Source organism: Suillus subalutaceus (genome assembly GCF_016647625.1).
Source record: "Suillus subalutaceus strain FC151 chromosome Unknown DFJ58scaffold_94, whole genome shotgun sequence".
Classification (NCBI taxonomy): domain Eukaryota; kingdom Fungi; phylum Basidiomycota; class Agaricomycetes; order Boletales; family Suillaceae; genus Suillus; species Suillus subalutaceus.
Genome location: NW_024540343.1, coordinates 164163 through 191238, shown reverse-complemented (window position 1 = coordinate 191238; position 27076 = coordinate 164163). Strand labels below are relative to the sequence as shown.

General features: G+C 48.4%; 8 protein-coding genes across 8 annotated transcripts; 4 read left to right on the top strand and 4 right to left on the bottom strand.

Annotated features, from left to right (window-relative positions):
• Positions 1 to 749: 749 nt before the first annotated feature.
• On the top strand, positions 750 to 4447 carry DFJ58DRAFT_730795 (uncharacterized protein; the record flags this gene model as incomplete). The annotated part of the gene is made up of 10 exons (XM_041385950.1): positions 750 to 1815; positions 1925 to 2018; positions 2077 to 2317; positions 2369 to 2541; positions 2598 to 2703; positions 2755 to 3159; positions 3214 to 3330; positions 3386 to 3529; positions 3583 to 4028; positions 4081 to 4447. 10 exons carry the CDS (start codon positions 750 to 752, stop codon positions 4445 to 4447), a joined length of 3159 nt encoding a protein of 1052 aa, XP_041241182.1.
• A 3505-nt stretch (positions 4448 to 7952) lies between these two features.
• On the bottom strand, positions 7953 to 10541 carry DFJ58DRAFT_800692 (uncharacterized protein). Its single transcript, XM_041390825.1, has 4 exons — positions 10055 to 10541; positions 9900 to 10010; positions 9369 to 9851; positions 7953 to 9192 (listed from the first exon to the last, which is right to left on the bottom strand). The coding sequence occupies exons 1-4, from the start codon at positions 10235 to 10237 to the stop codon at positions 8053 to 8055; spliced, it is 1917 nt and encodes a 638-aa protein (XP_041241181.1). The 5' UTR covers positions 10238 to 10541; the 3' UTR covers positions 7953 to 8052.
• An 889-nt stretch (positions 10542 to 11430) lies between these two features.
• Positions 11431 to 12450, top strand: DFJ58DRAFT_730793 (glycoside hydrolase family 12 protein; the record flags this gene model as incomplete). The annotated part of the gene is made up of 5 exons (XM_041385949.1): positions 11431 to 11781; positions 11835 to 12057; positions 12107 to 12210; positions 12275 to 12369; positions 12423 to 12450. The coding sequence occupies 5 exons, from the start codon at positions 11431 to 11433 to the stop codon at positions 12448 to 12450; spliced, it is 801 nt and encodes a 266-aa protein (XP_041241180.1).
• Positions 12451 to 13043: 593 nt separating this feature from the next.
• Positions 13044 to 13979, bottom strand: DFJ58DRAFT_730792 (uncharacterized protein; the record flags this gene model as incomplete). The annotated part of the gene is made up of 2 exons (XM_041385948.1): positions 13044 to 13845; positions 13900 to 13979. The coding sequence occupies 2 exons, from the start codon at positions 13977 to 13979 to the stop codon at positions 13044 to 13046; spliced, it is 882 nt and encodes a 293-aa protein (XP_041241179.1).
• Positions 13980 to 14932: 953 nt separating this feature from the next.
• Positions 14933 to 15764, bottom strand: DFJ58DRAFT_747386 (uncharacterized protein). The gene is made up of 3 exons (XM_041387522.1): positions 15408 to 15764; positions 15233 to 15355; positions 14933 to 15169 (listed from the first exon to the last, which is right to left on the bottom strand). The coding sequence occupies exons 1-3, from the start codon at positions 15580 to 15582 to the stop codon at positions 15015 to 15017; spliced, it is 453 nt and encodes a 150-aa protein (XP_041241178.1). The 5' UTR covers positions 15583 to 15764; the 3' UTR covers positions 14933 to 15014.
• A 3045-nt stretch (positions 15765 to 18809) lies between these two features.
• DFJ58DRAFT_730790 (concanavalin A-like lectin/glucanase domain-containing protein) lies at positions 18810 to 19303 on the top strand (the record flags this gene model as incomplete). The annotated part of the gene is made up of 2 exons (XM_041385947.1): positions 18810 to 19097; positions 19151 to 19303. The coding sequence occupies 2 exons, from the start codon at positions 18810 to 18812 to the stop codon at positions 19301 to 19303; spliced, it is 441 nt and encodes a 146-aa protein (XP_041241177.1).
• Positions 19304 to 21431: 2128 nt separating this feature from the next.
• Positions 21432 to 23643, top strand: DFJ58DRAFT_800669 (WD40-repeat-containing domain protein). Its single transcript, XM_041390824.1, has 9 exons — positions 21432 to 21682; positions 21734 to 21956; positions 22014 to 22314; positions 22367 to 22574; positions 22625 to 22751; positions 22812 to 23072; positions 23156 to 23226; positions 23316 to 23437; positions 23489 to 23643. The coding sequence occupies exons 1-9, from the start codon at positions 21476 to 21478 to the stop codon at positions 23499 to 23501; spliced, it is 1533 nt and encodes a 510-aa protein (XP_041241176.1). The 5' UTR covers positions 21432 to 21475; the 3' UTR covers positions 23502 to 23643.
• A 203-nt stretch (positions 23644 to 23846) lies between these two features.
• Positions 23847 to 25532, bottom strand: DFJ58DRAFT_800662 (Sec20-domain-containing protein). The gene is given in 8 exon segments (XM_041390823.1): positions 23847 to 23948; positions 23999 to 24128; positions 24187 to 24382; positions 24402 to 24759; positions 24813 to 24922; positions 24978 to 25115; positions 25181 to 25272; positions 25321 to 25532. The coding sequence occupies 6 exon segments, from the start codon at positions 25507 to 25509 to the stop codon at positions 24283 to 24285; spliced, it is 987 nt and encodes a 328-aa protein (XP_041241175.1). The 5' UTR covers positions 25510 to 25532; the 3' UTR covers positions 23847 to 23948; positions 23999 to 24128; positions 24187 to 24282.
• Between the last annotated feature and the right edge of the window lie 1544 nt (positions 25533 to 27076).

The following is a 27076-nucleotide window of genomic DNA, read 5'->3' as shown; positions in this document are numbered from 1 at the left end:
TCCACCTAAAATACTGTTCCACCCATCGACATTGCCCCGTCAACTACCTACTACTGGATTTGAAATTGTATCCCTTGCTTGTGATGTGTCGTATCCCTTCCCCTTAGTACCCACTGTGCAGAGTATATATATGGCAATGCCTAACGAGGATAACGTAGTCACACAGTGACGGATAGGATATACTTGTGATTATGATGCATTGATAGGTACTACTGCGGCCTACCTTCATGATTGCTGCTTCCGAGTCCCTGCAAGGGTAATAATGCGTCTTTTTCCACTACCTTGGATTCTGTTTGTTGTCTTCATCCTTTCAATGGTGTCATGTGGTGCACCGCGTTGCTCTTGGGAGAGGGATACTGATTTTTGTGGCCTTAGCAGGCATCGCTCCACTTACAAGTATTACCGGAAGGAAAGCACATTGGCTGCAGAAAGAAGGTGGAACCAAGCACAGTAGTCCATTCAAACTTTGCCAAGGTCTTCGCAGCTCACAGTTCTTGATGCTCCTAGGGTAAGTTGCTAATTTCATAGGTTGCTCCAACATCCTCATGTCACCGCTACCTTCCAACCCATTATGATAGCTCAGACCAATCCGATTTACCAAGAGTATTCACAGCTGCTTGAAACCTATAGCCCGTTGTGAGCTTAGGGCGCTTAGCACCCTACCTCAGCCTATCAACCCAGCCAGCACCACTCATGCCAGTACACTGATTTATTCGTTGAACTCCAGCTCCGGCATCTTGGATATTGTAATGGAGGATACCTATGAACAAGATCATGACATCCCAAGTGCGCACCTTGCTACATTTTGTATCTGTTTTCATGGCATTTACGAACCACCAGCGGTAACAGGTCAGCGCCCTTCGCAGCGCAAGCCTAGGCCAGTCCCAAGAGATTTCCAGGACATTCTACCCCCCAACGAAGACATCAACCCCTCAGATTCCTCTGGGAATGATCTGTCTTCTGTGGTGGAAACTCAGAACCCACCTCGCAGCAAGATTCAAAGAGTCCTTTTGACTCTGCATGATTCTCTTCAAACCTCATTCAACATAATTGGACTCTGTCGAAAATATCCTAGGCGACCCTCATTTGAGCCTGACAAATACATCCCTTCTTCGCTGCTGGCTATCTCGAGTCCAACGACTGCCAATGCCCAGAGGCCCGAACCATCTCTCAAACCACCGTATCCCTTCCCCAACATGACCGTCTACCGTCTTATGTCGTGGATGAACTCCGGCAGTCATCACAAATCGGAGGCTGAAATATCACGCCTCATTAAAGATGTGATTCAGGCAGAGGAGTTCAATCCTAGGGACCTGGATGGGTTTTTTGTTAGGGAGAGCTTGCATACGTTGGACAATAGCGGAGGAGAGGGGACAGCCAATTTTCCGGATGACTGGTTAGAGACAGGTATCACCCTTGACATACCTACGAAGTCTAAGGACGAGCCATCCAGGTTGTTTAACGTCCCAGGCTTTCATTACAGGCCACTCGTAGGAGTGATTCGTTCCACATTTGCTGACATTCAGGCCAATGCATTCCATCTTCTCCCCTTCAAGCGCCTGTGGAAGAATCCTCTGGACGGCCATCAAGAGCACTTATTCAACGAGCTGTATACCTCTGATTCCTGGCTAGAGGCTCAGGATGACTTGCAGAGACAGCCAAGGGAACCTAACTGCTCACTTGAGCGTGTCATTGCTGGACTAATGTTCTTTTCTGATGCGACCCATCTAGCAACCTTCGGAACAGCCAAGGCTTGGCCTCTTTACATGTACTTTGGAAATTTAACCAAGTACGCGCGCTCAGCACCCAAATCTGGTGCGTGCCATCTTGTCAATATCTGGCATGGCGACCCTTCACACCCATTGTCGGCAGGATTTGTTTCACACATGTTGGAAGTATCTACTGGATGCTGACTTCCTGGAAGTGTACCCCCATGGAATTGTACTTCAGTGTCCGGACGGCATATGGAGAAGGGTATTTCCACGCATATTCACTTACTCCACCGATTATCCAGAGAAGTGTGCTCCTCTTTCTTCATTTTCTTATTAAAATACAAATTACAAATTAATCTTCCAGGGTCTTGATAGCGACAATAAAGGACACGGGCTCTCGCCCTTGTCCGCGCTGTCTCACTCCAAAGGCCTCCTTTGATTTCCTGGGCCTATTCAAAGACATGCAGGGCCATGTAGCTAACCTCAGGACCTACTGCCTGGACAGTGTAACAAGTGCTCGCACATTCATATATGGTCGGGAAAATACTGTTAATGGCTCAAAGGTGCAGGCAGCGCTTGGAGGAGGATTGTGGGTGCCTACCAAGGTGGGTGCCTTTGGAATCGATAGTCTTTGTTAGCGCCTGACTTTGGACCAGAACACATTTGCAGAAAATCTTGGACCCCTAGGATTTGACACCTTTCGCATGCTCGTCGTTGATTTTATGCACGAATGCGAGCTAGGTACGTGGAAGGCGCTGTTTACTCTTCTGATCCGTTTGCTCTATGCCCTCCCGGGCGGCGACTGCCTGGTTGCAACTCTTGACAGCAGGTTTGTTTTATCACGCCATACTCTCGCCTATTTGAAAGTGATTGTGTTAAGCATAGATTTCGCCAACTTCCATCATACGGCAATGGGGTCATACGCAAATTTGCCAACAACACTTCAGAAATGAAGAGGCTCGCAGCAAGAGACTTTGAGGACATTTTGCAGGTTTGTCCTGCTGATTCGTTTGCTTGTGCATGCAGTTTACAAATATCCCAGTGCGCTATACTGGTCTTCAAAGGACTATTCCCAGAAGACCACGACAACGTTGTACAATCACTTTTGTATAGATTTGCCCAATGGCATGCCCTTGCGAAATTAAGGATGCATTCCAAAACAACCCTGTCCGCTTTGGATACAACCTTCAAATACCTCTCCGGTAAACTACGCAGGTTCTGCGACTTTACCTGTGCTGCTTTTGCTACCTTAGAGTTGCCCAGAGAAAAAGCTGCTCATGAGCACAAGGCTGCCCACGAACGTTCAGCTTCTGATAACCCAGGTGTGGGGAGCGGCGGCCGAAAGGCCAAGAAATTTAATTTGAATACCTACAAATTTCATGCTATGGGTGACTATCCACGGTCAATCCAGCTCTTCGGAACCATAGACTCATATATCTCCCAAATCGTGCATGAACCCCTGCTACTTACACATTTTCGTGCCAATCTGATTTTAGGCCAGGGAGAGCTGGCCCATAGAGCACTGAAAGTGTTCTATCCATTGACCAACAAACTAGATACCTCAGCGCAACTCGCTAAGCATGAACACTGTTGTCGTGTCCTCAGGCGAGTTCAGGAGGTGGGTTATAGGTTTTATTCTTCCGTTGTGATTCATCTTGCTCATGAGGGTACAGGATTTTGTACCAAAACTCAAGGACCATGTGCTCTATCGGCTTCTCAAGTTAGATGTCAGCTATTGCGACCACGCTTTCACACACGAGGAGCGTAATTCAGTCATAATATCAGAGAGCAGGCTATATTCTGTGCAAACTATGCAGGTACTTAACCCATGTTGTGAGTTTTGCTGGCCTACTGTTGTTCACTCCTACAGGTCCACTATACGACTTACGACCTCAGACGGGAGTATGACACGGTCAATCCTCGGACCCACTGTAATGTCATGGTGCTATCTGGGGAAACGAGTCCTCAACATCCTTACTGGCATGCCCAAGGTTTGGGCATCTACCACATGGATGCATGGTTGAATGTTGAAGGTCCGATCAAAAGGCACCAAATCGAGGTGCTTTACGTTAGATGGCTGGCACCCTTGAGCGACCACCGGTCGGGGATGAGGTGTGCTAGGCTTCCTAAGGTCGCTTTCATTGAGGAGTCCGACCGCGATGCCTTTGGCTTTCTTGACCCTGGTCAGGTCATCCGGGGTGCACATCTGATCCCGGCTTTTGCCTCTGGGCATGGAACCACCTCCCTTCGCCATGGAAAGTCATTTGCACGTCAGTGCGGCAGTTTAGATGACTGGGAGGCTTACTATGTTGGCATGTAAGCACAACCTGCCATTCCGCTGTTCTTACTCAATCTGTGGACCGTTCAGATTCATTGACAGAGATATGCACATGCGTTACACGCACCATGGAGTTGGGCATCCCGCAGCCCTGCGGGAGATAACGAAGGACTCGCGGACAGCCCAGCATCGGAGGAAGACGAGAATGACGACAACAGCGACTGGGTTGAAGCCTACGAGGGCGACAGGTTATGGCGACAGTGATGGTGAAGGAAGGGGGGAAGGCAATGATAGCAGCGAAGAAGACCAAGACGCCGATGAAGACCAAGGAGAAGATGAGAATGAAGATGCAGATCAGTGCGATGAAGATGAAGATGAAGATGAAGGGGTAGACGAAGCAGATGACTGGGAGATGGAAGATGGTAGGGACCAGGAAGAAGACTATGGGTCTTTCTGATCGTCAAAATTCACCTGCCAGAACTTTGTTTTCAGGCCACTACGTCTGGACTATCTGCACCTTATCACTCTCATCTGGTGATAAGCGCCAATCCATTTCCATTGGTCCCAGACATTCCTGTTACTCAGATACTTGTGCGTGCTCAGACTCATGCTATCTTTGTGTGCCCTGCAGCCTGAATTTTGGAGTGCCGTTCGGTCTGCGATTTCAGCAAAACCTAGGGAAGCGGCCACTAGCACAAGTCTTGCCAGTCACTTGTTCTGAGTTCGAGTCAGGCCAGCCCGCTGGGCATGCAGTTTATATTTTGAGAAAAAAACTGCTCATGTCAGTGACTCTGTGGATGTCACGGTAGTACAGCTGCTGGTTAGCCTCAGCGGTCAAAGTTTGGGATCTAAAAAAGCTCCCCCCAGAAAAAAGGTAGGGAAGCTCGCGGCGCGGCCAACCATGACCGTGACCATAGTAGTAGTACTGGTACTAAACCCTGAGGCACGTTAGCAACTTGCTGGGAAGGCCTTGGAAATGTTTGAAACCTAAGCCAAATAGGAGGACCAACAAGAAGCATTGTCAGACTTGAGAGGAGCTTGCTGCCATTCCATGCTTACTGCAAAGGCGGGTTTCATGATTGTGTTGCTAAATCTAAAGTTGTGGTAGATCTGTTGATCTATGCCAAATGGTACCTTCCAAGAGAAGGCCTTGAATGACACTTTAATTCAAAGCATATATGAGGCAGATAGCCAAATAGGAGGACCAACAAGAAGCATTGCCGAACCTGAGAGGAGGTTGCTGCCGTTCCATGCTTACTGCAAAGGCGGGGTTTCATGATTGTGTCGCTAAATCTAAAGTTGTGGTAAATCCATTGACCTATGCCAAATGGTACCTTCCAAGAGAAGGCCTTGAATGACACTTTAATTCAAAGCATATATGAGGCAGATCAAGCGCTGAGGTGGTGATTGAGGGGAGTGCACTGCTGCCTCTTGTCTGCTGCTATGGAGCCATGTCACGGCTGCATTATGAAATCTAATGTCATTATACATTTGCCGATGAGTGCCAGAGGTAATTCCTGAGAGAAGGCGTTCCATGGCATCTTAATTCAAGGCATGGATGAGAAAGTGCAGGAGCAATCAAAATGGTTGAGGGGAGTGCCCTGCCACCTCTTGCCTGCTGCAATGGCGGTATGTCACAACTTTGTTAGGAAGTCCAACGGTATTATACATCTGTTGGCCAGTGCCAAAGGTACTTCGCACGAGAATGTCTTGAATAAGGTCGTAATTCAAAACATAAATATAGCAAAATGACAATGCTCAAAATAATTGGCACCAGTACATAACCACCCCTCACCTGCTGCAGTGGAGCAATGCCCTAACATTTACGTGGGCTGCTCATGTTGCTTTAGATTTACGGGCATCGATGGCCATGTATCTATAGCCCAAAAATTTGACGGTATAAATGATGATATTTAGCAGGAGCAGAATTATATCCTTCTACAGTTCGCATGGCCACAATATCAAGGTCTCATCGGTTTACTGATGAATGTATTGAGTTCAAGTTGAAACTGAGATCGTACCTTTCTGTTCTAGCTCCCTCTCTCTCTGTTTGCTCACCTGTCATCACGATAAGCGTGAGCCTAGCTAGGTACAGAGGATGTCTGCTAATAGAATGTCGCAAATGGTATCGAGCGTGTAATGGCTTGTTTCATGATCTGGGTTGATGTCCGGTTAGTGTCTGGTTAGTGTCTGGTTGGTCACTGTGTCTGGCCTGTGTCCAGAAATGTTGGTCTGTTACTGACGGGTTCTATCTGGGTCCATAGACAGGGCTGGCGCTCTGGAGAGTCTGTATCCAGCCACTCCAGATGCTGCCAGAGCATGTGCACATTTGCTGATGTCTAGCTCGTCTTATCACTGCATACCTCCCACATGTAAAATAACAGGCTATTAACGCCTCGAGGCAATGTTTGTTGCAGTGCCGTATGAGCGCCAACTGCACTCCTCTGAGGGCACCTCACACTGTAGTTTGCATGACTTCATTTATATAATTGCGCATGCACGTACATAAATACAACGCTGTTAGTCGACCGTCGATCCCAATTGGTATCACGATATGCGAATCCAAGCCGTGTGTTCAATGCCATAAGTTTTACAGATGCGTATGTCCTTCTAAAGACCCCATTTCCCGCTCGTCACGCTCTCTCCTTCCCCCGCCTCCCTCTTAATACATCCATCAACGCCCTCGCCGCCGAGCTCTCCCTACCACCCTTCCCAACCTTATCCCCCCGAGAAGGCGGACGTACATTTTGATCATCCCGAGAGGACAATAAAGAAGAGTGCATGCTCCCCTCCCTCTCACTCCCACTTTCTCCATTCCTTCCCCTCGTTCGCGAACCAAGCACAAGCGAAAATCGCCTCCCCCACCTACCATGCGAATTCCCAGCAGGAGCAGAGCGCGCTACGACAGGCACTGTCTGCACCGCTACCGCAGGTAACGAGAACCGTTTCTTCTTCCTGGCTGTATCTTCTCTCTTTTCGTGTGCATATCTCGGTATGGGCTCGCGTTCGCGAGGTTGTGTTGGGTGTATCTCGTCGTGATCTTCCTCTTCTTGGACCCCATCATGAATCTCTCCCCCTTTGCTGTGGCGCACATCCCCTCCCACATGCACGCCGTGCACCTCCTCATGGTACCTTCGATCATCAATCCTCGACGCCCGTTCCTCAGCCACAGCACCCAAAGAAGTCGCCACAGAACTAGCCATGCTCCCACCCCTCGCATGAACCTCGAAATCATCCAATATGTCGTGGTAGCTCCGTGGGCGCGGGCGCGTGGAATGGCGGATGCGGATAGGGCGGGATATAGGAGCGCGGAGGGTTGGTGGAGTTTCTTGGTGTTGACAATCTTGGTCTAAAGTAGGGATTGCGTAAGAGTCTCGATCATGCACGCGCACAGTCGGCGAGTCTGTGTCTTCGTCTTCGTATATATCGTCTTGGGCCGTAAATCGGGATGAAGAAGGAGAGAGCGTAGTAGGAGACAACGGGGGGGAATCGCCATCAGCTAATGAGATCCGCGGGAGATTACGGGCAGGACTAGGTGTGAACCTGCGCTTGCTTGGACTTGCGCTAAGCTCGCTTTTGGACGGTCCTGGGCTTGCCTTTCTTCCGGATGCATGACCAGCATACAACGGATTGGCACTCATACCAACATTTCCCTCCAACCCTTGCTTACTCGCACTAGAACTCAATCTCCTCCTCGACGGATTCGCACCCAACGTAATCCGACCCCTACTAGGGCTCAACGTCATCGCCATCAACGCATGAGCACCACTACTCCCTTCAGTGGAAATAGGCGTAGAGAGCCAGGCTGGAATACCGAAAAGGGTTGGGGATGGACCGGTGTGGTGTGAAGACGGATTTGCTGATAATGTGGATGGAGTGCTAGAACCACCAGTGATGGAACAGACGAGAGGAAAGGCAGCTTCGTAGCACTCGTTGCATGCGCGTGCAGGTTTCGCTTTGGTGTTTTTGCCAGAAGGGGATTGGGAGGATGGGTCGGTAATGTAGAATGTCTGGTTTTGGAAGTGTTAGTTTGCGGTGGGAGAAGTTGAGAGAACCAAAGGATCAACAGTAGCAAGAAAAGCGAACGAACGACAGAGAACAGTGAAATACAACTGAATGAAATGTAAGACTTACCCGTCCGGAACAATCAGCGCAGACAACCCTTCCGCAAAGCCTACAATGATGCCGTCTTCTCCACATCCCTTCACTACCCCCAGCTCTTCCTTCTCCCCCACCACCCCCACCTTCCTGTGCACTTCCCTCGCCGCCCTCACCTAATGCTTCTTCGTCCGTGCCCTTTCCCCCTTGATCTTGACTCGCACCCCTCCCCCACTCAAACGAGGGAAACGACGGCAAAGAGAAAGACATAGACATCGGTAGAGGCATTGTAAACCTCACAAACCCAAACTGGCGCGCACACCGCATACATGCCTCTGTCTTCGCATCTGGGACCCAGACCGGGGGTAGGAAGGGCAAGGGTGCGCGTTGGGGTCGGGCGGAGGGAGGGAGCCCTTCTACGTGATCTGGAGTTGTTACATTTGGTGCCTGCTGAGATGCTGAATCGGGGAGCTTCTGCTGTCGGGTGTCCGGAGTAGGCTCTTCGGGTTCTTGCATCTGAGACACACGTTCATCCCTCTCCTCAGGTTCATATGCCTCCGCCCACAACACCCCACGCATCCTAACACCCCGGAGCGCAACTGACGGATCGCGTGCCAGGAGCGCAGATCGGGCCTGGCGCAAAAGATGGAGAAAAGTATGTAGAGTAGTATCGTTCGATGTCGAGGTTAAGGGAGTTATACGACGAGTGGTCAATGCAGATTCCGAAGCAGAGGACGAAAGACGCTTCGGCGACGGGGACTGTGACGGGACCGCATATACCGCGAACGAGCCTCCAGGGCTCAACACCTCCATTCGGGGCGGGTGATGCGACGGATCGAGCACTGCCTCGATATCGACGAGGGAGAGGTGGTTCTTGTACGTGTATGTATGCCGCTCGTCGCTAGCAGTAGCATCTGCGGCGAGAGTGAACCAGTGGGAATCACGCAGAGTGGACGGCTCGAAGTCTAGCCATACTAATATGTCGTCGAATAGTAGAAATTCGCATATACGATCTCGCCTGCCTCTTCCTATTGCTGGGCCTTCTATGGCTACACCGCCAGAGTCTATCACGAGAGGAGTGCGGAAGATTAAGGTGCGGCCTGGCTGGACGAAGTGTAGGGTAGGCGGGAGGCCGAGGGTAGCGCGTTGCAATGAGAGGAGCGCGAGTGTGTGCGCGTGCGCGTTAAGAGATGCATTGAGAGATGATGTCACTGGTGGTCATTTAATTTAGGGACACGGACTAATAAGCAAGACTTGCCTTTCTCAACAAGGGTAAGAACCTTTCCCAGTCTATCCCATTCTCCCTCTCCTTCCTTTTCTCTCCTTTCTACATTTATCAATTCCCTGAGTAATAATACATACCTCGGGCACCTTTGTACGATGCTCAAGAGCCAATCCGTAAGTTTCAGGTGCCCGCAGCGTGGATCGCGCTCTTGGGTTCGTAGGAATATGGCAAATGGCGCGGGTGGACGGGCAAGGAAGGATATAGAACATGGGAATGCAGTTATAAATGGGGTGTAAAGAGAGAGGTAAGGAAAATGCGAAAGAAGAAGTGCTGAAAGGGGTGCTGGATTAGGACTTGGAGGCGGGTGTGGGACGTCAAGGTGAGACACAGAGGGATACAGCAGCGCAGTTAGTGCACTGAAAAATGCATGATGAAAGTTCCAAATGTCAATAAAATTTGAGAAAATGGTATTCAATTCCGTGCGTGTAAGAAGCGGACGGGGACTTTCGAGCGACGCTATGATTGGTGTCAAAAAGTGCTGCGCAAAAGATCAGTTCACTTCAAATCTGGGACCATTATTACTCACATCATGCACGAGATCCAGTCCCTGCACATAACTTCTTTCTGTATCCCAAAACTCTCTTATTACCTTTGTTCGTTTTGCCTCTCGTGCTATATCTGCTGGTGTGTTAGGTGTCTTGGATGTTTGCGGTTAAGTGAACGACGTTTAGGACGCCTGACGACTGGCTCCTCGGGCAGAGAATCAAATGATGCAAAACTGGCGACAGATTGACGGTGTTGGGCGGATAAGAGGCTCGAGCTCGGTACGCTTGGTAGTGAGATTCGTCGGAATGGAAGATGAGTGATTGGGGCAGCTGGAAGATTAGTAGAATCAGTGCTTGGAAACGAAACTCTTGGTGTCATGGCTGTTGCATTGGAGAAGGAGCTGCAAACCAGGCTGGAATAGCCTGGGACACGCCTTGGGACTCGCGGACACCCACCGCCCGACCCGTCTGGTATGAAATCACTGAAACCTAAACTTGGTTTGTTCCCGCGGCTTCAATTAACAATTTACAACCGCCCATGCCAGCGCTATAGAGTTCTACGTGTCGCGAGGACCACGACTTGAAGAAACCCAGGCGACCCAACCATGATATCGGTAGTATAGTAAGGACATATCACCCTGGATGACTTCCCATAGGCAAAATAATGCATACCGGACTTTTAAATCCAATAACGGAAGAATATCGTGGAAGAATATTATTATCAGTACTTGTCAAGTGCAAGAAGAAATTGCACTCTGCTGCAGTGGTGCCACGGAACCGAGCGGACTCAACAAGAACACATCGACAGATGAGTCAACCACGACGACCATGATAGCACAACTCCTTCCCTGTGGCGAGCGCTACTAGAGTCAGACTCAGAGATTCGGCTCATCATAAAGCGTCCAAACAAGTATACGAGGGATCCCGTGAAGTGCAGGGATGAATGGCGCTGGACGAAGAAACTCAGTGTGAGTCTCACGTTAGAATAGTTTGTACCCCCCTCATACCCCCTAAAGTATACAACCCTTGTTGAATTTCAAACGGTAACGAAATGACACCCGGCATCGCGGCACCCCTTCCTCAAGCGTTCTATCTTGCATTAAACAGCAGATAAACTGTTATGGAGTAGGGCAGGACCCTATGCTGATTCGTCGCGCCAAGCAATATCCGTCCGTTCGGACAATCATTAATCATTGTTTGCTTACCACGGGAACCGTAGCCAAGCGCGAAATTCGCCGGAATCACTCTGAACTTTGGGCGTACCAGGCGACTCGAAATCAAGTGTAAGCACTTACTTCCCATTCATCGTTTATTCAAACATACTGCAGTGTGTAGCAGGAACTCTTGCGTCGCAGGCCACCTCGAATCCATACATGACCATGAGCTGGCGTACCGGTGCCAGTGACATTGTAACGACAACAATATGTCCTCAAGTCGTCGTCCGTGTCGTTATGCACCACGCGGCGGTAGTGGGGGATTAATGGTAGTCACCAATTTGCTGGCATACTCAAACAGCCTATAAATTATGTGACTTACATGCTCTACTCTTAGTTAACACACGCTACTTTCAACATGTTTTTTCTCTCCTTCCTCCTCTTGTTGGTTCCTCTCGTCTCTAGCACGTCCCGCCACAGCACGTCCCGCATGCACAAGATGCATGCTAGATCTGTTGACACCACAGTGATCTCTGGCAAATGGGACACTATTAATGCGGGACAGTATTCGCTGTCCAATGATCTATGGAACGAGCAAACTGCTACCTGGGGCTACCAGCAATCTCACCTCACGTCATTGAGCGGTAGTAATATTGCCTGGACGACCACATACACCTGGGAAGGCGCACCCAACCAAGTCAAGAGCTTCGCCAATATCCAGCTTGATACCGGCGTCGATCAACAGCTGAATGCTATTTCTAGCATGCCTGTAAGTTTGTCGAAACCGCAGACCGCACAAGGCTAATTTTTCTGACACCATAGACTACCTGGGAGTGGAGTCTGTCGGACAACGGACAAGTCGTAGGTGACGTGGCCTACGACCTATTCACGTCTTACAGCTCTGGCGGCTCGAATGTAAACGAAATCATGATCTGGCTTGCAAACGTCAACTCTGGACCAATCTCTGCGCAGTACAATGCCGAGGGCCATGCTGTCCCTATCGTGACCAACATATCGTTGGAAGGTTACACTTGGTTAGCTTTGCGTCTGCGCCATCATTTGCGCAGCATTAATGTTTTTTTGTTTGATTTCAGGGACTTATACTCTGGATCTAACGGAGTCAACCAAGGTTTACTCGTATCTCCTGACCAGTGGTACCGTCGAATCGTTCAGCGGTGACATTTATCCATTCTTTTCGGTATGTGTCCCAGTCTTTGTGTCTTCATGCACGCGTGTGGACTGATTTTTTTTTCTGTATCTAGTACCTGATTGACAACAATTACGTGAGCTCAACACAGTATCTCACCTGTGCTCAGGCAGGCACAGAGGCCACATCTGGATCAGCACAATTCACTACGTAAGTGACATATATCGGCGGCCTGTATGGGACTGAATGTGTTTTGTCTGCAGGTATGCCTACAGTTTGGCTATCAACTAAAATGATTTGATGTGCCTGTTGTACTGGTTTCGATTACATAGTGTGAGGATATTACGCCCTGACCGCCATCGAAAACACTAATATGTATCGCTAGTGTAGGAGCCTGTCCTCTTACACTCGGTGCGTCACCGGAGACACCTTTTTATTCTTTTTATTTTATCAATCCCATCCCACTGTCTCACCTTGTGCGGTGCACGAGCACTAGCACAGTACTTTGTCTTGTAGACATCCCACTCTTTTGACTTGCCGTTCACTTAAACATCCCACTCATTTCCTACCCGTTCGCTTTGAAAGCCGGTTTCGGTATACAAAACGGTATCTACGTATATCCATTTGAAGTGTCGAACAGCATCCTATCGCTGACCCCTTTGGCCATTCGTTTTCCCATTAATATTCCCTTCGTTCGCTTTGATAGCCGTTTTCCGTGTATGTCATAGATGTCATATAGCCTAGTGACTACAGTAACGGAATTCACACCGTGTTTCAAATGATATTAAGCTCGAATCTGCATAGAGTGAACCCCAGAGTACCAGGTCCGAAGCCTATATAAATCATCGTCGATAACTACCGATCAATGTTCAATGCTTGTACTCCTATCCCTCACTCTTCCTATTTGAGCTCGTATAGTTGCTGAATCGCTGTAGCAGACCTATAATGGAAAGGTCGGAGCCTTGTAAGAAACGTTTGCCATCGATCGATAAGCTATTTATACTACAGCCAGTCCATTCCTCCAAGGCGGCTACGTAACGCATCCATTTCCCATCGTTCCAAACCGAAACCTTAATCCAGGCTTCGTCCGGGCTTATGTAGCGGAAAGCTAACAAAAGACCTCCAAGTGTACAATCCGCCAGAGATAGATTCGATCCCGTGAATAATTCTCCTGCAGTGCCCCCTGCCTGCATAAACATTGCAAGGAGGTCAAACGCGCCTTCGATCTTCTTCCAGTGTTCCTCGCGCTCCTTGCCCCTGAGTTCTATATCCTCGAGTTTCTTCCCAAATGCCGCTTCGGTACGTTTACGGAAATGGATGCGATCTCGTGGGGTCTTCCTGTCGTGCATGTGCATGACCATGACGGGTAGTAACAGTGCTGTTATGGAGTGTGCGACGTGGTATTCGAAGAGGGCGTGGAGGGCGCGACTTGCAGGTGCGCAGAGTGCGAGGGAGGGATCGGGATCTGGGTATGTGCGCTCTAAGTACTCGATTATAGGCGTTGAGTCCGAGAGAAGGGCAGGAGGGGATGTGGTGTGATCTATTAACGCGGGGAGTGTGTATTTTGGTGTTCCATCTGGTGATGTGCTCGTAGGCGGTATTCCCAGCGATTTGCACACAGATGCGATGTCAGTCGTCTCGACCCATCTTGTGACATAGGTGAGTTTCTTGTAGTTCAATGCGAGTCTGTGGGAATCGAAGATGAGGTGGTGAGAGGTGTTGACTGTTATCACCACTGACCTGACTTTCCATGTGTTTGGTGAGAAAGGCACTGGGAGGACAGTTGGGATGTCCAGGAATATGATGTTTGTCGCTGTCATCTGTAAGTTCTTGCAACTTGAAAGAGCGTTATTGGTGTTCGCTGTTGGTGGCTAGCTAATAATATAGATGCAACAAGTGAAATCAGACCGTGCTCGCGTGAAATCTATAGCATCGCCCTACTAGGTCACTAGACCCGTCACGATGTTGTTACTAACCTGATTCATTTATAACTTAACCTCCGGTTAATTATAACCAGTCAAGAGGTTGCTTCACTTGAAATGGATCTGCTATTCGGGGCTTCAAGTTAGTGTAGTGACTCTCGCTGCGAGTTTGAAGGGGCGTGGAGACCACTAGCGCGCTGTAGATGCGCTGTAGAATTAGATTGGCGTTAACGAACGTTATGCAGTAAGGATCGAGACGAGTCTGAGATAATAAATGATAGATATAGCGATACTGTTTAGATAACGAGTACGAGAATGAAACTGGGAGACTGGTTATGATTGCCTGTAGTAAGGAGTGTACATGGGCTACTTTTATACTGTGAAACGTTTAAGGGTCGGGTATAGCTATGCCAAATCGATTAGGTGACAACGGACGCTGAAGGGAGTGGCGTCGCGCCTGACAGGGTACTAGAGTGGACTGAAAGGGAAGAGGGTACGAAACGATTGGTAATCCTTACATGTGTGATTTACTCCCCTGGTTCCTCCCTCTCAAGTCACGGCAATATTATCTAGCGGCGGGGGAGTCAGAGCCTGGGTATTTGTGCAGGTAAAGGAAAGGAGGAAGATGGCTGATTGCCAGGCCGGCCGCAGGAAAATAAGCAGAGTCAGTCAGTAGCCTCGAAAGTTGAAACCAAGCGTTCAACCTCAAGCGCTCAAGTCTGAGAAGCACAAAACTCTGCACCCGTGCAGATTTCCCGGGCCGGTGTTCCTAGAATGTCCTGGTGCCGAGACTAGAGCTGGTACTTGAAAATGAAACTCACAATTCCATATTAGAAACGCTATATACATATGTGATGGTACTTGCCACCGAGCCGCAGTGTCTACATTTTTGTCTATCAGATCTATTAGGTACTGTAAGGAAAGATAGCGATGTCAATGATTGGTAGGTAAAACGTAGTAATTATGGATGGCACCCATGCTTTGACCATCATACGTGCTGTATGCGATGTTGTTTGACGATTCAGAAGACAGCATATGTGGGTGCATCGGCATCGTTTGTACGCCATGGTTTCCTGACCAGCTCTCAGCTGGAAATGGTGATAGTGGGTCGTCAGCAACATCTTCTGAGATCTGGTAGGCGACAAACTCACCTGCAGGATAGAAAGCAGAGTGTTGCGTGGAGGAGCCAAGGGAACAAGTAGAGGTCAAAGCCGCAACATGTTCTGCAAGAAGAGCGCGGTACTCTCTATCAAGGTGCCTGATGATCTCAATAGCTTCACTTAAGTCAGTAAATTCTTCAATCCCAAGTTTTTTGAACTTACAAACCTTTGATCAGAACATCGTGTCTTGTGGGGGGACTCTCTCTAGTTATTTCTTGGATGATCTGTCGCAATTGTTCAAAGTCTTCTGCCTCGGTTGAACGGTAGAGTCGCTGTGAGAGCTTCTTGCGACTCTTGCCAATGTGCAGGGTGTCACTCCTGTCATTGTTCACAGTAGACATGCTTAGCAGGGTAGGTAGATAGAGCGTTGCTTGGCGCTGTGGTTGGTGGTCCTATACTTATACTATGCGGGGCACCATCTAGAGACGCCATCAACCTATTTTAGTCGCCTGCAGTATTCCTCTTAGATTTGAGGTCACCGATCAGCCGGTGGGTGGGGCGGTGGACGTAATGTGGCCCAGTGGGACCCATAGGGGCCCATTAGAAGACGAAGTTCATTCAATGAATACCGATTGAATTGATAACCTAACAGCTGATCACCTGATTGGCGTATAACAGACATCAGATGACCAAAATAGTCGATAAACGCCAGTAAAATTGAAATTGAAAAACAGCACAGCACTTATGCAGAGCTATAACATCAGACGCGGGATGCAAGCGCTAGTCCGGGCACCGCCAATCAGAGCGTCACATCAAAGACGAACACAATCTTTGAAGCATCCCAATGATGGGAATCTCGGGGCATTATCATTGGTCCATATTCAAAGGAGAATTGAGAAAATCGCTATTTTGAGAGCAACAAAAATACCTCGCTGGCGCTAATTGAAACCACTTGACAGTGATTGCGGTCATGCAATATGTTTTTTCTAGTCCATGTGAGTGATTGTCCGCAGCAGAATCACAACTCACAGCATGCCATTGGACCTTCACAATGAAATACGAGGCATTGCCTTGCGAGCATATGCTGTGCGGGATACCGGTCGGGAGTGCGTATGTCGTGTCCGGTATGCACTGCCACCCGATCCTCTGTCAAGTATGGCTTCGAAACTCACCGGCAACTACGGTATACTGCACACCGTCCATTCGGCAGTGCTTGAAGTGACTTCTGCTCCGCAGGAAGGCTGGTGCTTCCAGACATTCATATATACGAAGGCACTGCAAACATGACATCGATCGCGCAACAAGAAGAAAACTCACCGTGCATCACACAAACACCCGTACAGCACGGCGGCACCTTCCAAGGACCGTGATCCATCAGGTACTTGCAGTCACGCGGATTTACAGTGTAAAGATTGATGTACCGCATTTGTGGTAGCAGGCCGCAGCAGTGATACTATCGGTCTAATTCCTGTTGTTTGGAGTAGGCCAATGGGGCGATGAAAACATAACGATACATTGAGACCCAGCTGTCCATGACTGAATGCAGCTTACCGATTTCGTGGGTAACCTAAGACTTCGTGGCTCAGGGCCAAACGCCATATCTGTTATCGATGACGTTGAATCAGTACATTTCTTTATTTACGCATTCCGCAGTTTGCGTGGCGCGCATCTTCCTTAGGGCTGGAGCTGTCGCAAGTCGCGCAACGCGTGTCGTCAGGATCATAACTGCGCAACTTCGGTATGTTGAGACTGAGCGCTATTGTTCTCACAAACAAGCTTGTATGCCCAAGCTATCCGGGCTAACGTGATCATTCCATTTGGATTCCGTGACTTCTATAAGTCTAACTTAGCGTCTGTGCTAATGATGTAAGCTGAAAACATAAACATAAAAATTAGCATGCCTCAGGCTACCTAACATATCGGAAATCCAACCTTGTTATTGTCAAAAAGTGGGCCTGATGGAATAGCAGTAAGTAGGAGCTGGGCGTCAGGTTAGGATCGGTTGCTACAGCACATTATCTTCGCTCTGGAGTGGGGGATCCCTAGGCGAGAGGCGGAGTAGCACCCGTGTAGCACCGTAGCTTAGTCAGTCCTTCGGGCTTCGTCGTAGCGTAGTGCTCTTCACCACTTCTTGCCTTGCTCGCGATACGCAGGAACACAGTCGCGGATACACCACACCGGCTCCCTAGGACAAATGTGGGACCATTGAAGGCGGGTGGGGCGGTAATCCAGTATATGGTATGGTTCAGATTCAGAACATGGTGTTGAACTGGTAGCTGGACAGTGGCTTTCGTCCCGGATTTTTCTTTCCAGTCGCGCGTGTTCCTTGCTCTGCAGAGCAGACCAAGTCGAGCTCATTGCGTTGACGGAAAACACATGAGCTGGCTAGTGACCAGCTACGGTTCTATTGAGTCCGTGATATCGATCAGCCCTGGTATGTCGTCTATCTCTCTCGACACAGTGATGGATCCCGGGAGGAGCTGGATGTGAAAATGGGTGATTCTGGGTGATGATCCCCGACTCCGACACTTTAAAGTCCTCCCACTAGGACTAGGGCAAGATCATGAGTAAGCTGCTCACCGTGTAGAAATGAAATTCGTGACTAGTTGTCTCAGCAACACCCTGTAACACCCTAGATCTGAGAGTTCTGGCGAAGTTTCAGAAGGAAAAAACCAAGTAGATTAATATTATAAGTACTAGTACTGCGGTGGTAGAACAACAAAGAATAAAACTACCGAGTGGTAATCATATGTTGAAAGTCCGCTAGTCCCGGAACCAAGCGTCGGGCCGCTCTTTTCATCACAAATTGTTGGCTCATCACAAACCTGTCACAACCATTTTACAGGCTTCGCGCCATATCTTAGGCTCGTGCGCGTGACCAGCCAGCTGGCTTATACACCACGGACAAGCCGAGCGAAGCTAGCTACTAGGCTGGTCGATCTCAAAAGAAATTTGGCAGGCGAAGCAAGGAGTTTAAATTTTAGCAGGTGCCGGTGGCACTCACTGCTCTGTTGTCGACCTAAAACTTTGGTGTTCCTAGGTACTCCCGCGGCTTATCTCAACAACAAACAGGTTGCAAACTGTTGCATACTAAAACAAATTTTATTATGCAGCTAGATCGGGTACTCATGGGTACTTGTGGACAGTTGCGTCGGCAAAATAAACTGGCTACTAGGGAACGGTAGGCAGGCACGCTCAGCGTCAGGGAATATCTGAACCACGAACGGGTGGTAGCAGTCACCTTAAATTATCTACAAGGGTAAGCTCCTTCCAACCTACCATAATTTCTAGCTTGAAATTTAAAGATCTGCAGTGTGTCTGGCCATATATTATAAACACCCTGACATTGTGGGGCGCTCAAGCCTCAGATAGCATTCCTTCCTCGCTTCTGCCAGCATAACTACCGGAGTATAAAACAAAATATGACCTTTGAAAATGGGCGTCGCAATACGCGTGTTCGATCATGTCAATATGCATTGCCGAATGGCGGGGAACCATGGCCATTCATTTGCTGGTATTTGGGTATCGAGCAGCGTACAAATTGTGTGACCTGCATGCTCTCGCTTCAATCTTCATCGACATGTTCTCTCTCTCTCTGCTCTTGTTATGTGTGCCTCTCGTCTCCAGCATGCCCCGCATGCACAAGCATCATGTAAGAGCTGTCGACACCACGCCGTTCAGCGGACAATTCGATTCTGTCAATGTGGGACAGTACTCACTACTTAATAATCTTTGGGGCGAGCATGATGCTACCTCTGGCTCCCAAACCACTCAGATTACGTCGATGAAAGGCAGTAGTACTATTGCCTGGAAGACGAACTGGACTTGGACCGGCGGAAATCAGGTCAAGAGCTTTGCCAATATCCAGCTTAATACCGGCATCAATCAACAGCTAAGTGCCATTTCCAACATGCCTGTGAGTGAGTCGAAACCGCAGACCACATGAGACTAATTTTTCTGGCACTATAGTCTACTTGGCACTGGTCTCAGTCAAACACCGGAGTGGTCGTAGCTGACGTCGCCTATGACTTGTTCACATCTGACACAGCTGGCGGCTCGAATGTAAACGAAATCATGATCTGGCTTGCAAACGTCAACTCTGGACCAATCGCTGCGCAGTAACAACGCTACGGGTCAAGCTGTCCCGATTTTGAAAAACATCCCGATTGAAGGTCACACCTGGTGCTGATTTGCATCTGCATAATTACCTACGCCGTATTAATGAATTTTTAGGAACTTGTACTCTGGATCCAACGGATATAACCAGGTTTACTCCTTTCTCCTGACGAGTGGTACAGTCAAATCATTCAAGGGCGACATTTACCCATTCCTTTCGGTAAGTCACATCAGTCGTCATGTGGTCGTGGACACGTGTGAACAGTGTTTTTTTTTCGTTTCTCAGTACCTGATTGATCACGAGGGCATGAGCTCGTCACAGTACCCTCACTACTGCTCAGGCGGGCACGGAAGCTACGTCTGGAACAGCGAAATTCACCACGTAAGTGATACTTGGATCGGCACTCTCTGAATGAATTGACTGTGTATCATCTGTAGGTCCGCCTACAGCTTGACCATCAACTAGATTACCTGGTGTGCACCCAGTGCGGCAGATGGTATAATGACCATAACTTCTCTAACGGCCGACCACTATCGAAAACATTAATATTGTGGCATACGTGTTACTGGTGTAAAAGCTTCTCCTCTTCCACTCGATGTGTCGCTGGGACTCGGAGACACCCACCTTTTTTTCTTCAATTCTTCTTCATCACTCACTACGCCACTCCATTTCAGCTCGTGCAGGACACGAGCATTAGCACAGCACTTACAGTCATTGCCGCTTCATTTAAATCTTGCCTCTCACTTGCACATTCCACTCATTTCCTACCCGTTCGTTTTCGTATATAAGATGGCATGCAAGTCTCGTACAGCATCTGAATTAGTCCATAATAAAGAAGAAAAGACTGTCTTTCTATTTGGTCTGCTTTAAAAGTTGTTGGGTCCAATAATTGAAACTCCAAGGGTTGTGGCCAATGTGATTGGTTTCGGAGGAGGTAAATTGCCTTCGCTCATAGCAATCATGCCCGTTGTATTCAGCCAATAAGTCGAGACATTACCACGCAAGCCACTGTTAAGTCCTGCAGTATCCCAATGAACAGCACTTCGCTTTTTGGATATAGCTTGACAATATATGCTGCAGGATACGATAGAGCAACGAGCATACGCCCCGGTAAAGTGAGCATTGCAAGTTCGTCTGGCACGTCACCAACCCAAAGATGATTGGCAAGAGATAACATCGGAGTTTTGTTGGCATTGACTTCATGGAGACAAGAACTGCACAAATGTCCATACCGACCGTCGTCTTTATGAATATCCACTGCTGAATCATGCAACAGTATCCCATCAACCAGATTTTGATGAAAATGTCTTTGATATGGCTGGAGCACTTCTTTGTTGCGGATATCATGCAGAGCGATGTCGGTAATTTCGGATTCGAAAAACTCGTCAGCGCAAACGACACAAATGATCTGTTCTGTAGCTGCATTGCCTGTACGATCGATAAAACTCGTGAGGCATTGATCTCGTACCGAGCTGTTGACTTCTTCTAGAAACACAGATTGATTGAATGGCTCTGGTTACCATTCATGCTGCAGGCAAGCTCTTTTCAATACTTTTTCCTCTTCTCGCAACCGTTCAATTTTACTCTCTGCGGTGGAAATCAGCTTGGAGTTCAGCAGATCGTCGAATTGCAATTTGCATCTAACGAACTGCTCCGATTTCGTCGCTCCAATCTTGTAATTTTTCTTGTACCTGCAGCCGTCAAGATTTCCTGAACCGTCAACTGTTTTTAAAAGCGTGGTCCAGCATGTATAAGTGTGGTGAAGAAGAAAGCAAAGCTTCGTCGAGCATGGATAAGAGTTCTGAAGAGTGTTTAGAGACGGTTTCCATGCGATCAACTGACTTTTATTGTGCAGCCGCGTCGCTGCCTTGAATGCAAGTCTACTGAATGGCGGACAGCATCCAACAAGTCGCTTCGTTTATGTTTTTGGCTCCATGAAAACTGTCTTGACATATTATTCATGGTAAGGTGCACCAGAGCATCATCAAGTTCCATAGACTCATCAACATGGATATATGTCGAACGTGACGGTTCAGATCTAGAGTTGAAATCGTTGTTATTTACAGCTATGTTCCGAACACATTAGGAAATAAAATCAAAAAGTCGTGTTGTATATATTTGGTTACTCTATCAGTCACCGTCAGATTTCATATGACCTTGCAAGCAAGGTGATAATAATGGCGACACTTCTTCCTCCTCCGAAAAGACCAAAACTATATCACGGTGTCGCAGAGCCCGAGCCCGAGCCTCTGAAACCATCGCCCAATGTCGTAGTTCAATTTGTGAACGAGCATGATGGCACACCGATAGCACCTGCTGTGAACCTCCCAGCAAACATTGCACGCGAAGGCCTTGAAATACTTGTCAATCAGTTACGCACAAAGGTTAGACACTTGCCCTCCGTCTTCTGTCTACTAATGATTTTGGTGTTCCAGGACGACGATGAGCATGTACCATTTGCTTTTCACGTTGCTCTACCCGAGGAGGAGACAAAACCAAATGCTCCAACGCGAATCGTGATATCAAAATCAATAGAAGTGGATGTTCTCGCACACGCATCTCATGCATTCTCAGAAGAAGACGTTCTGGTAATACGCTGCGCTCCACAGTCTGTATTCAAAGTTCGCCCGGCTACTCGGTGTTCTGCCACACTTTCAGGTCCGTTGATTGCTCATTGGGTCCCATCAATAATTGTTAATGTAATTGTGGAATCAGGACATTCCTCGCCGATATTATGTGCTTCATTCTCCCCTACCGGCAATCTACTTGCGACTGGCTCAGGCGACACGCATGTACGCCTATGGGATCTTTATACTGAAACACCGTCGCACACGTTGACCGGCCACACTGGGTGGGTACTGTGCGTGGAGTGGGATCCACTAGAACGCAAATTGGCAAGTGGTGGACACGACGGCCATGTAAGGCTATGGGATCCTAAGACTGGAAAACCGCTGGGCGATGCAATGAAGGGCCATTCAAAATGGGTGACGTCCTTGGCATGGGAGCCCCTACACTTGTGCGTTATTGTCTATTATATTTCTCGAAGTTATTTACTTCTGACCTACTAGAAACCCATCTACCCCACGGTTGGCATCCTCGTCTAAGGACGGAACTGTGCGAGTATGGTCGACGGCTACACGAAAACTAGAATACGCACTCGGGGGTCACACTGCCAGCGTAAATGTTGTCAAATGGGGAGGCGGTGGTTTGAATGGTCATGGAGTACTCTACACGGCTAGTAGTGACCGTACAGTCAGAGTATGGGATGCACGAGGGGTAGGCATATCCTTCCATCACCGCTCAATTATTGAATGCTGTTTTTCCAGGGAAAACAACTTCATATTTTGAAAGATCATGCACATTGGGTCACCACTCTAGCTCTCAATACGGATTTCGTACTTCGTACTGGACCATTCGATCACACCGGAAAGCGCCCATCGTCAGACGAGGAAGGTAAATCCTCAACTGCGCAAGTTATCTTCCGTTAGATTCTCAGTTAATACAAAATATCAGCTCAAGCACTTGCTCTCAAAAGATATACCACACTGGTATCACGAACGCCAGAACTACTGATCTCAGGTTCAGACGACCACACACTCTTCCTTTGGTCTTTGTTCGCATCGTCGAACGCAGAACCGGGAGGGGGTAAGACGAAGCCCTTGACCCGTTTAACCGGTCACCAACGGCAAGTATCTCACGTCGCTTTCTCCCCCGATGGTCGATGGGCAGCTAGTGCTGGATGGGATAGTGCAGTGCGACTATGGGATTGCTCAGGTACGTTAGACGGCTGCCGCATGTCTGTTGGCAACTTGATTCAAAATTTTCCTCACCTCGCAGGTGCTGGGCAGCTGGGCAAGTTTGTAGCTACACTGCGCGGCATGTTGGCCCCGTTTACAGACTTGCGTGGAGTGCAGATTCACGAATGCTGGTAAGCGCCAGCAAGGGATGCAACTGTCAAAGTAAGTTTAACGTGCACGCGAGCGAGATATTCATCTGATGGATGTGCTGTTGCATCAGATTTGGGACCTCAAAACGTACAAAATTAAGTCGGACCTTCCTGGTCATACTGACGAGGTCTACTGCGTGGATTTCGTTGCTGATAAAGTTGTCAGCGGGGGCCGCGATCGGACTGTGAAGATGTAAGTTGATGCACCGTCTTGATGCGTTTCGGTGTTGACGTTACTTTGTAGATGGAAGAATTAGCCACAAAACTGTAATTTGAGGAGGGTTACCCTGACTTCTCTTTGTGATCGCTCGTGGACAACTGGTAGTTACTAAGGTCCCTTACTGATTCCATTATAGCATAGCGTTATCTAGACAAATATAATTACGCCGTGCGCACTCACATGGGACGGAACGAGCTATGTGTAAGATACATGGCAAAGAGACACAGTCGAGTAACGGAAATGCTAGGTGATCTTATCACTAACGCGAAGTGGAACGACAAGATAAAATTTCGCGGCAGCTAACTTCATAGGAAATTTCTCCTGTCCCACCAGTTGACTGTTGTGTTTCTGTTGGTCGTGCCTGAGACCTTTGTGCACCTGCTGTGGGTTGACCTAGTTGCGTTGAACTGTTGGCCTGTTTGCTGTTCGTTCGCTGCATAGCGGTAGCTGCTTCCGCATCAGATTCAATGGCAATACAGTATCTCTGCATTGAGTTTCAGTGGAATGAAAGAGGAGTGTTGGCGAACAACTCACATCTTCCTCGCGACAAGGAGCAACTTCGACCAGGCGTCTGGAAATCCCCCCAAAAAATAAGCTGAGACTCCAATGTCGGGACTGTTGCTCAATCAGTTGGGATGCATTTGCATGTGCCGAAATGTATGAACTGAGCAAAAGACACCAATGAATAATGTTATCGCCTGACCCGGAGAATATGTGTGTACCGTCCTTGGACCAACACAACGATATCATCACCCGTGTCCTTCAATACTTAAGTCCATGCTCTTCCTGTGAGTCTATCGACGGAATCGTCAAAATTATCATAATTCAACATGTGCGTTTCCTGAGACACTATACTGTTCAGTAGTCCGTGGCTCCGTAGCCGATATTGTGAAACTAGAGGATTCAAACATGTCCATGCTGGGTAGTATCAACTGACCGGCTCCCGCCATCCTGGCCACCTATAGACGACGCCAGCACAGCCGATGCAGCAGTAGTGGCGGCCGACGCAGTCGTTACAACCTCCCCAGCCTTCTGCACCACCGCGCGCGTGCTCGTACCGGAACTTGGCAATAACCTCGTCCAGAAAAAGGCGATGCGTAGCCCGCGGTCGATGATGCGCTGCTTCAGAATGAAGAGGACCACGAGGCCGAAAAACACGAGGCCTGAAATAATAAGGATGCGGTCTAGCCAGTCTGTCTTTTCGAGTGTGGTAATAAGTTGTTTGGAGGTGCCGAGGATGAGATCGAGCGTGTCGTGCGTCGTAGACGCGGATTGGAGAGTTGCAGTAGATGATTCTGTATGAAACAGACGGTAGGTATTAGAGAAAAAGGTACCGTGAAGAACTTGCCTAGTAGTTGGCTTGACAAGACACTGCGCTCGAGCTCTTTCTGCATGAGTCCAATTGTTCGTTGCAGTGCTCCTGTGACATCATGATTGGCTTTCATGAGTGCGTCTTCGCTGTAGTTCACGGTTCAGCCATATCGAAGGGTATAAGTGCATGCCGCGCACGAACGTGACTTTCTCGGCCGAGGAACTTGTACTTTTCTCCCGAATGGCAGGGGACCTCAGCAACTCCTCTCGCTGTGACCGATTTTGGGAGTCAATTGTATGTTTCGACGCTAGTAATGCTGCTCGAGAGTCTTTGCGTAGACTGACATCAAGAGAGAAAGACCTGTCAGAGGCCGGAGACAATACTGGAGTCAAACGGCTACATACTTGACTAATGAATCACGAAAAACTTCAACTCTTCTCCTTAGCTCTCTCCTCGCCCGTTCAGTCCTGTGGTCATCAACAAGGACATCCAGCTCCTATAAATAGTGAATATGGGTTGAACTCAATGCGCGAACTGACAAAACCTCGATCTGCCTTGCCAGACCTTCGATGTCTTCCCTTACCTCCGCAGCCCATGCTTGTTGCGTGGTCAAAGGACCGGTGCAAGCTCTCAGACGAGGAATCTGAAAAGTTGAAAGGTCGTTATGGTGCCGTTCAATGGACTCGATTAGAGAGAGAGCTTCAGTATCTAGCGTTGTTGGGATAGGTGGCATGTCTAAAGGTGCAATCTGTGACTCTACAAATATAGCTCATGCTGAGTCATGCATCACGAGTCACGGGCCTCCTGAGCCCTGACGTGCACCATAAGGTCCATTACCTTGCGGAGCAAGGTCATGATGTTGTTGGGCTAATCTGTCAGTCACCTGACATCAACATCATGCTGTGCAATCACGCGTTTTTGCACCAACCTCACGCGTTCCTGACCAATCATGCGTGCCATACCAATCAAGTACAAAATTACAGAGACACCTTTACGCCCTACTGAATACCACTGAACATGTACCATCAACACGGTGTCAACACCGATAGGGTTCAATACATCTCTGCTTGGCCAAAGACTGAGTACAACTGAGGACGCAGTATTGAATGTATTACCGTAGTCCGCGATTCCAAAGCCACATTTGTCTGTTTGACCACGTTTGTGTGTTTGGTTTTGTTGAAGATTCGTACTGATACGGCGTTTTAATCAGTGTGTCAAACACGATCAAAAGCTGTTACGACCAAACTGAAGACAACATCGAACAAGCTGAAGACCAACCTAATAAATTGCTTCAAAGAAAGCCTTATCGATTGAATGTATTGCGTATGTCTTTTTGGGTTGGTTGAAGCAGCGCGAAAGAGCGAGGAACAATAAGCGTACACATGTACAAATATCCTTGAGAAATTGCAATCGGAGCAAGGTCATCAGTTCGCACGGCGAACCCCTAGTATATAACAACTCAGGCCTCAGGTGTCAGTGTACATACAGGTTCCAACCCGTGGCGCTGCCCACACTACTGCACAGGCACTTCAAATTTTGTTTTTTATATTCTGTCTTGAATTTGTGATGCCTCACTGTGTCATTAGAGGGCGGGGTCGGGATGGCGTATCGTGGGCATCGGAGTGTATGCTATGTCTCTTTCCTCCCTACGATGGATGAAGGTGAAGACATGATCAGCTACTGGGTGCAGTGCTGTCTCAGCTTTCATTCAACAAAATCATCACTTACGACGAGATGATCTTTCGTAGCAGGCCTCGACGCCTTGACACCAAGGTTTAGGTCAATTCGGAATACATTGGAAGTTCGAACTGGTACGTTCACATTCTCGTGATTACTCCACGGTCTGGTGAGTAGACGAAGGTGGGAGGCGCTAAACACTAAAGGACAACTACACTAGTACGCGTTAGACTTTGTAACTAGTAGAGGTAGTGAATTTTTACTCACATCTCAGTCTTTTGGAAGAACTGAGATGCCCGGGCGCAACAACTGGCGCTTTTAAAGTAAGTGGTGTGACTACGCTATAAAATGAATGCAAATCACATAGAGACGGTGGATTCGTGAGTTGCTGCCTGTAAGCAGGTCGTCGACGTGGGTAGGAAGTGGCAATCACTTTTTGGCATTTCCGCTTTGTTTAACCAGGATGTGAGGATCATGTCAGATCTATGTAGAAGAAATGATATTGTCTTTCATGAAGATGGTTTGGATGTTCACGTTGTAGAGCTCAGAGTACCCAGCTAGCATGAGTCACGAAAGACGTCCGTGGGGGACAAAACAGAAGTCAGAGATCTGAAATTGGTGTG

Excerpts from the sequence above, each read along its gene's own strand:
- DFJ58DRAFT_800692 (XM_041390825.1), bottom strand. The coding sequence starts at position 10,237 with ATGACACCAAGAGTTTCGTTTCCAAGCACTGATTCTACTAATCTTCCA. Across the intron at positions 10,011-10,054 it reads CTCTGCCCGAGGAGCCAGTC|ACACCTAACACACCAGCAGA; the intron begins GTCAGGCGTCCT and ends CAAACATCCAAG. Across the intron at positions 9,193-9,368 it reads AATGGGATAGACTGGGAAAG|CCAGGCCGCACCTTAATCTT; the intron begins GTTCTTACCCTT and ends CACTTCGTCCAG.
- DFJ58DRAFT_747386 (XM_041387522.1), bottom strand. The coding sequence starts at position 15,582 with ATGTCTACTGTGAACAATGACAGGAGTGACACCCTGCACATTGGCAAG. Across the intron at positions 15,356-15,407 it reads ACACGATGTTCTGATCAAAG|CTATTGAGATCATCAGGCAC; the intron begins GTTTGTAAGTTC and ends ACTTAAGTGAAG. Across the intron at positions 15,170-15,232 it reads CTCTGCTTTCTATCCTGCAG|CTGAGAGCTGGTCAGGAAAC; the intron begins GTGAGTTTGTCG and ends CACCATTTCCAG.
- DFJ58DRAFT_800669 (XM_041390824.1), top strand. The coding sequence starts at position 21,476 with ATGGCGACACTTCTTCCTCCTCCGAAAAGACCAAAACTATATCACGGT. Across the intron at positions 22,315-22,366 it reads GCATGGGAGCCCCTACACTT|AAACCCATCTACCCCACGGT; the intron begins GTGCGTTATTGT and ends CTGACCTACTAG. Across the intron at positions 23,227-23,315 it reads GTGCAGATTCACGAATGCTG|ATTTGGGACCTCAAAACGTA; the intron begins GTAAGCGCCAGC and ends CTGTTGCATCAG.
- DFJ58DRAFT_800662 (XM_041390823.1), bottom strand. The coding sequence starts at position 25,509 with ATGCCACCTATCCCAACAACGCTAGATACTGAAGCTCTCTCTCTAATC. Across the intron at positions 24,923-24,977 it reads TCCTCGGCCGAGAAAGTCAC|CGAAGACGCACTCATGAAAG; the intron begins GTTCGTGCGCGG and ends CGTGAACTACAG. Across the intron at positions 24,760-24,812 it reads CTTGTCAAGCCAACTACTAG|AATCATCTACTGCAACTCTC; the intron begins GCAAGTTCTTCA and ends TGTTTCATACAG.